General features: G+C 46.3%; 1 protein-coding gene across 1 annotated transcript; it reads right to left on the bottom strand.

Moving 5' to 3' along the window:
- Positions 1-4,272: 4,272 nt before the first annotated feature.
- LOC308154282 (histone H2B-like) lies at positions 4,273-4,647 on the bottom strand (the record flags this gene model as incomplete). Its single annotated transcript, XM_080527447.1, has 1 exon — positions 4,273-4,647. The coding sequence occupies one exon, from the start codon at positions 4,645-4,647 to the stop codon at positions 4,273-4,275; it is 375 nt and encodes a 124-aa protein (XP_080383573.1).
- Between the last annotated feature and the right edge of the window lie 4,098 nt (positions 4,648-8,745).

The raw sequence follows: 8,745 nt of genomic DNA, 5'->3' as shown, positions 1-8,745 counted from the left end.
CGAGTGTTTACACAGTGGTGTGAGGGACAGGACGTTGACCCAGTCTGCTGTCGGGTCGAAACGTTCTTGTGCTTCTTACAGTCGCTGTTTGACAAGGGATTGGCGGCGGGAACTATTAAAGTTTACGCGGCTGCCATCTCAGCTTGTCATGAGGGTTTTGCGACAACGACACTGTTCAGTCATTCGCTGGTTAAGCGTTTTTTGACTGGAGTGTGTAGGCTTAGACGCCCTCATAGGACTCTAATGCCAAAATGGGACCTGTCGATTGTGCTAGAGGCGCTGTGCGTGCCCCCATTCGAACCCATTGACACTGTGTCGTTGCGTTTATTGTCTCTCAAGACGAGTCTACTCCTCGCCTTGACTACGGCTAAGCGAGTGAGTGATTTATGTGCTCTCTCGACACGGGCAGATTGTTTGATCATATCTGATGACGAAACAAAAGCTGTGTTACGCCCTAACCCGGCTTTTATCCCTAAGGTTAATCGTGGGTTTAGGGTTCAGAGCTGTGCTCTGAGCGCCTTTTTTCCTCCTCCTCACGACGGAGAGAGGGAGAGGCGTTTACATTGTCTATGTCCGGTGCGCGCGTTGGCACAATATGTGAAGCGCACAGCAGGACTGAGATCTTCTCCCCAGCTTCTGATCTGCTACGGCGGACAGAAAGCCGGGGCACCACTCTCGAAGCAGAGGCTGTCCCATTGGATTTGCGAGGCTATCGAAGGGGCAGCCCGTGCCGACTGGCATTCGGGCTCATTCCACCAGGGGCATGGCCACATCAGTGGCCATTCTCAGGGGCGTGGGAGTGGAGGAGATATGTGAGGCCGCGTCTTGGTCGTCGCCATCACCTTTTGTACGGTATTACTTGAAAGATATTTCTTCCTCATCCTTTTCTCATTCTGTCCTCAGTTTTGCTGATGACTGATGTAGTGGGGAAGGCACTTGGATTACCCTGGTCATGGGGATTCTATTCAAGTGCTGTCAGGATGAATACGGATGTGCCTGGGGAGGGGACCCTCCTCCAGGACATGTTCCGTTAGATCAACAACCCTACGTGCTCACGTAAGGGTTAGATCAGTGATATTTCTTCCTCATCCTTTTCTCATTCTGTCCTCAGTCTTGCTGATGACTGATGTAGTGGGAAAGGCACTTGGATTACCCTGGTCATGGGGATTCTATTCAAGTGCTGTCAGGATGAATACGGATGTGCCTGGGGAGGGGACCCTCCTCCAGGACACGTTCTGTTAGATCAACAACCCAACGTAAGGGTTAGGTAAGTGATATTTCTTCCGCATCCTTTTCTCATTCTGTCCTCAGTTTTGCTGATGACTGATTTAGTGGGGAAGGCACTTGGATTACCCTGGTTGGGGATTCTATTCAAGTGCTGTCAGGATGATTACGGATGTGCCTTGGGAGGGGACCCTCCTCCAGGACATGTTCCGTTAGATCTACAACCCTACGTGCTCACGTAAGGGCTAGATCAGTGGAGCAGACTCGGTGTGGGTTGGGCCAACTTTTTAAGGTTGTCTTGAACCAACATCAGTGGTCAGCTCCGGGTGCCGCTGAGATTGTTTTCGGACTAATAGTCTCAGTGGGGGTACATTTGGCCTCGCTCGCTCCGCCTAAACCAATAGGAGCCGAGCTCCCCTATGGGGCGGAGCTCCACGATATAGAACGATAGTTATGGAGATAGACTCCAGTTCTATGAGTGGAGTGGAGCCCCATAGGGCTGCTGGCCCACTTCGACTTGTTCAAACCCGGCTGTTTTGTATGTTTGGGAGAATGATGGAGCGAAGTACGCCCCTTTATATAGCACCCCAGGCGGGCGCAGGCATTGAAAAATTCAGTCATTGGCTACTTTAGGTAGCGGGGTAAACCAATAGGAGCAGAGCTCCCCTATGGGGCTCCGCTCCACTCATAGAACTGGAGTCTATCTCCATAACTATCGTTTCTTGCTATAGGCGGTCCTTTATATCAGGGAACGCCCATTGGGAAAAATATTATTGATCGCCCCCAAATATATCACTGTAACCCTAACCTTAAACACAACTATGTAATATATCACTGTAACCCTAACCCTAAACACAACGATGTAATATATTATTATTATTATTATTATTATTATTATTATTATTATTATTATTATTATTATTATTATTATTATTATTATAACCTTTATTTTACCAGGCGAGACAATTAAGAACAAAATTCTTATTTACAATGCCGGCCTGTAGAAATAGCACTGTACACACAACTATGTAATATATCACTGTAAACACAACTATGTAATATATCACTGTAAACACAACTATGCAATATATCACTGTAAACACAACTATGTAATATATCACTGTAAACACAACAATGTAATATATCACTGCAAACACAACTATGTAATATATCACTGCAAACACAACTATGTCATTTCAATAAAAATACACAATGAAAACACTTGAGCTGATTATAGACGCTTAATGGCACGTTTTTAATTTTCAAAAGATTGCATATATTTTGTATTGACTATAAAATAGTATTAATGCATTTAAACATTGAGACAAGAAGCTGTCTTCTGTACCCGCTCTTTGGGGTAAGTAGTACAGACAAATCTGTTTACTTGGAGCTGGTGTATTTGGTTACGGCCTTGGTGCCCTCGGACACGGCGTGTTTGGCCAGCTCACCGGGGAGCAGCAGACGCACGGCGGTCTGGATCTCCCTGGAGGTGATGGTAGATCCACATGTGAACGCCGTTTAAACTATTATTATATTTTATTATTTATTTTAAATCCACCTGTCCCGAGAAATTGGTCATGCGTATGTATGCAGTGTAGTCACTCCTGTCCATTATATTAATAGAGGAAACCGTTTTGGACAACTATGGCACTTTTCCACTACGTTGCAGACCTGGTGCTGACCTGGTGCTGACCCAGGTCAGCCCGCTTCGGTCCCCTTTTCCATTCGTCGGTCCAGGTCGCTTCGGTCCCAGGTCCCAGGTCCCACATCCGAGCAGGGTCCCAGGGTCCCAGGTCCCACACCGTTGATTGGTCAATGGACAATCGTCATCCCATGTCCCATCCCATATTATTTCTTCACAACCGCCATCTTGAAAATACCACATTCACAAGGAAAATGTCACTACATTTTCTGTAATAGCTTATTAATAAAGATTCGGAAAATTATGCTGACCATTGTATTATCTTAGTTTAATGTCATTTCAATGAATCATATAACTTTTATTTACAACAAGCACAACACAAAAATCGCTATTATGCACTGTGTTTGTCCGTGAATAACACCGGCTGTGGAGGTGGTAAAAAAACACAATACTCCTTTGCTAACTTCACCATCTGTCTACGGTCATTTTGAGCCCTTAACCACCGCGCTGACACCCCGAGAAGTTATGCTTTTAACCGTAAACTCGATGAACCGGGAGTTCACCCGACCGCTGCTGCTGTGCTGTCAAGCCTGTTCACTCATGAGTCAAATGCCGGTTTTAACAGGGAATTCGCTCCGCGCTGTGTCCACGGTGATAGGAGTGGAGGATCGACTCCATTCAAAAACTTTTGGATTCCCTGGTTTCTCCTCTTTCCGGACACGTTTGAATTATTATCCTAACCCCCGGTAACCCGAAGTTATTAACCCGCAAACGGCACCGTGTTTGTCTGCCATTTTCACTGCTGTTGCTGTGTACACCCGGAAGCTTTTTGCCAGGCTGCGTGTGACGCGTAACTCCGCCTACTATCGTCTACTCCTCCTACTAGTCCGGGTCTGTGTGTATAATGGCAACCAGAACAGATCAAAAGTGACCCGACCTGACCCCGAAGTGATGCGAACTGCACTAAAGCGGGACCCAGATGGAAAAGTACCACTAGTGAGCAACAAACAAGTGAGGAACAAAAAAGGCGCGCAAAACCTCCGGCGCGTTCAAGGACTGGAGTCTTTGAAAATTGTAACATCGAGTAATTGATACATATGACTTATACATGCTTGTTATGTTATGTATACTTTCTGCCTGTTTTAACCTGCTGTGGCTTTCACTCTTGTATTATGTTTTATTTGTGTTTTCTTCCTTGTTATGTAAAGCACTTTGTGACCCTTGGTCTGGGAAAGGTACTGTATAAATACATTGTACTTACTTGTTACAATACACACAGTCAGTACAGCATATAAGTTCAACTGATTTGTAGCACGCAAGTTCAACTCACTATGGAATTGCTTTTATTGATAGGGTGGGTGGCTCTTAAAAGAGCCTTTTGGGGTAAGTAATAGACGAAAATCGGTTTACTTGGAGCTGGTGTACTTGGTCACAGCCTTGGTGCCCTCGGACACGGCGTGTTTGGCCAGCTCACCGGGGAGCAGCAGACGCACGGCGGTCTGGATCTCCCTGGAGGTGATGGTACGACGCTTGTTGTAGTGGGCCAGGCGAGAGGACTCGCCGGCGATGCGCTCGAAGATGTCGTTGACAAAGGAATTCATGATTCCCATGGCCTTGGAGGAGATGCCGGTGTCGGGGTGGACCTGCTTCAGGACCTTGTACACATAGATAGCGTAGCTCTCCTTCCTGGACTTTCTGCGCTTCTTGCCGGTTTTGCTGGCGGTCTTGGTGACGGCTTTCTTGGAGCCCTTCTTGGGCGCAGGCTTCGCAGCCTCAGGCATGATGATGAAAACAGCTCGTTACTTCTCAGAAACGAATGAAAGGGTGGAGGTAGTGCAGCCGCTATATAAAGGGGGAGCTATGCAAAGTAGGTGACTCCTGACACTAGATTCTATTGGTCGAGTCTGGTTCTGAACAACATTTGAAAAAACACTCGTTGTCCAGTTAGCCAGGTTGTCTAAGAATAGGGTTGCCACCCGTACCTTGAAATACGGAATCGTTCCTTATTTGACAGTTAAAAGATGCGTTCCGTTTTTAACCAATGCGGAACGCTGTTTGTTCCGTATTTTCAATCCACCCGCATTGCGTGATTGCTCCAATATATCTTACTGCAGCGCTGGGCAATATCCGTGTTTCCTCTATATGCATTGATTCGTGGCGGCCCAGTGCCCACACTGCAATCGAGACTGAATCGCTCTGAACAGGCGCGCGGCGCGCGGCGACGCGCTTGCAAAACAGTTTTGTGATTGGTCCGAATTTAGCGGGACATTTGGATTTCAGGAAATCGCCCGTCCCTTTAATCTTTTCTATCGCACACGGCGGCCTGTCAGACGTGAAACAGCGTGCTTCTGGAGAGCAGCACTCCCGTAATGCCAGGATCCAGATGAACCAAGCTGCAGTGACACAGTATTTCGTACCACAGGCATCTCCTGAAGCAGATAAGGTAATGATCGATTTTGAATCCATTCTACCATGTGTGACGGTTGTTGTTGTTGTTAGTAGTCGATGTGGGCAGAATCGTCCCTAGTGTGTGTCACGTGATGCAAGGGGGGGTGGTTGTCATAGCAACGATCAACATAGTGTACAAGTACTGATCGATGTATCCTCGATATAAATATAGTGCACAATATTAAAATAATAAGATAAACAACTCTGATGTTATATATATATATATATATTATTATTATGTTATATGCTCGTGTAACAGAGTTGGGAATGTATGTTTAGTTGTGGTGAATGTAGATGAGTTTCGCCGTGCTTGAGCAGCCCTGGTTGTTGTTGGAGCCCCCCATTGGAGTTTGGGTGTACTGCAGGTCTGCGCGTTCTTTTGTCCTTCTCTTGTTGCCGTACTTACGGTGGTACTAGAACATGGCCGCCATCTTCATGGGTATGTGCGCTATGTAAAATGCTCCTCGTGTTTTGTTGTTTGTATGGAGAATCTTGTAATGTAGGGTGAAAATGTTGGTGTAGTACTGTGCTGTTTGTTTTTACATGTATTGTGATGATGTGAAACAGAACATTTATTGTATGTTATTTTGAACGCGCAGATTCACAAGAGTTGCAGAACAGAGAAGAATTGTGTTTTATATATCTTCTCTGCAGGTATGTTGCTCCACATGTTGTTTGTAATTGTTATTTGTAATGTTTGAGGGAAATTTGTGTTCGTTCTGTAAACAAATTATCCTGACGTGAAATATACATAGACGGTGGGACTAGAACATGGCCGCCATCTTCATGGATTCACAAGAGTTGCAGAACAGAGAAGAATTGTGTTTTATATATCTTCTCTGCAGGTCAATAAAAAGAATTGCTTAAAAGAAGGTTGCCTGTTTGACCATCGTTACACTGGTGCCGTGACACGTCGATCTCAAGATCAGCTGAACGCCGATCTCCGTGGATGCTGCGTGGATGCCAGGTCTTAAGCTTCGTGCACACCGCGAACCGTGACCCACCGTTCTGACGCAACCTGGTGGGATGGGCTTGACGCATGTCGCATGCGATGCAAACGCAACAACACAGCGGTAATATATGTCCGGAGGAGATAGCAAAGATGGCGCCGTTAGCATCACAAACACTATGCCATACAAGTTAGCATCAGAGGTAGACTAATATCCTCAACGTATGTCCTAATCACACTACTGTCATACAAGTCGTACCTTCTCCTTGACATGGACATAAACACCTGCTACCTTCTTTGAAATAAATCGCGATTTATTCAGTGAAAACTAGTACACCATTCAGATAGCATAACAATAGCATAGCATTCGCGGACAGTCAGTCAATGCACCTAGCACAACAATAGCATAGCATTCGCGGACACAGTCAGTATGTTAACATCAGATATATAAACGGGTTATTTTGATAAACTGGACACATTTTGTGAATATATATGGTTACTTTCTCGCCTGAAAACATATAAAAACTTCATAAAATGACATATTAACACTTGTAGAGCCAAATTAAAGATTTTCGCCAATGGCGGATTTTACATCTGTGGCGAAAGCTCTGGTCAAGAAACTACTTCCGGTTACTTCCTGTTGTTTTGACGGATCCAACGCAACGCAAAAGCTGAAATATTTTGACTGATTACCGCACCCTGCCGGACAAGAAACGCAATGCAGAGCAACGCAACGGATCAACGCAACTGCCCCATTGAGATGAATGACTTCCGGTGCAACGCAATGACCTGGTGTGCACGAAGCTTAAGTGTGATAGATCAAGTGTGGTCAGAGTATTATAGTAAATGGTCATTCAGTCTGAGGTCTGTGATTACATCAGTTTAAAAAGTGCTTTGATTGTTTTGGTTTTTATGTCCTGCTGTAACTTTATATATTTTTTTGAACATTATTGTTATTATTATTTTTTTCATTCAGTAATATTACACAACGCAAGTCTGTACCACTATGGCTCAGAGGCCAGGTTTTAATGATGAGATTTTTGCCAGTCCAGTGTTGCCTATGGGGAGGGGTGCATGGGGGGCATGTCAGAGCAGAGCAGACAGTGCTGTCATCGGTGGGTTGAATAGTAGGGAGGTGGGGTGTTCCCAGTTGTTTACTGACAGTGGTAGAGGCACAGGGTCAGGTCAGGACCCAGGTTGTGCTGCTGTCGGACAGTTTACAGGGGAGGCTCCTCCCACATCCACACCCAGTGTTAATGACACTGAAGCTCTTCATCACCTTTCAGACATGATGGGTCAGCTAGGTGCTCAGATTGGCGAGTCCATTGTAACCAAGTTAATTTCAGCTGGTGTAGTTCACTCAAGTAGTATGAGCAGTGCACACCTCAACTGCACATCGCCTCCAGATCCTGTAACGGATCCTAATGTTGTTAGACAGGAGGTTCCGCGCGTTACTGTGAATGTAAAATCAGACAGGGAACCACCAATGTTCCGAGGTGATAGTTCTGATAAGTGTTCAGTCCAGGACTGGATTGACATGTCTAAAGCTTATCTGAGAAAGCAGAAATGTCCAATACATGAACAGGCTGAGGAGATACTGGCAAGGCTGATGGGTAAGGCAAAGGATGTCGTGAGGGTTGGTTTGCGTAGCGATCAGACACTTGATGTGAAGCAGAACCCTGATCTCATCTATGATATCCTTCTCAAGTACTTCAGTGATGTGTCATCATGCCTCCCGTTGTCAGATTTCTATGCCACTCTACCCAGACCCAATGAGAACCCTGTAGACTACTGGTTGAGGATCAACAAAGCAGCTGATGTAGCTGGTGAGGGCCTTCGCAGACAAGGTAGGAGGATGGAGAACGTGGGTGAAGAGGTAGCACGGATGACTCTGGACTATCCCGTATTCTGGAATGCAAGGCTATTGAGGAGTGGAGCTCACGAGACATACAGTTGAAGATTGATAATTATCAGAGAGAGCTGAGAGCCTCTGGCAGGACCGGTAGTTCTGTGCCATTGAAGAGCCATGCCACCGCCCTCCACACTGTGCAGTCTCATCCAGAGCCTTCGATTCAGTCTGTGTCTGAGCAGTGTTCCACCCAGTACCCCCCTGCTCCTGCCCATAGTCCAGTGTACCACACACAGTGTCCGCCTTCTACCCTCATTCCTTCCCAGGACCATGCTTTAGGCCAGCTTCCATGCCCCTCCTCCGCGACTGCTGTGGCCCAGAACACTCAGCAATCTGAAGACAGGATTCTTGCTCGCATTATGGAGAGGCTGGAGCAGATGATGGGGAAAGTGCAGCAGCGTGACAGTGCTCCTCGTGGCGGAAGATACCAGGGTGGCGCCCGTGAGAAGGCCTGCCGAGTCTGTGATGACAGTAGACACACTACCATCTCACACTGCATGTCAGAGAAGCTGTGCTTTGTCTGTTTAGCCCCAGGTCACACAAAAGTTGAGTGTCCCACCAGGTCGTCCCGAG

Source organism: Nansenia antarctica (genome assembly GCF_963989245.1).
Source record: "Nansenia antarctica genome assembly, chromosome: 3".
Classification (NCBI taxonomy): Eukaryota; Metazoa; Chordata; class Actinopteri; order Argentiniformes; family Microstomatidae; genus Nansenia; species Nansenia antarctica.
The sequence above is the reverse complement of the archived record's forward strand: the minus strand, read 5'-3'. Positions and strand labels throughout refer to the sequence as shown.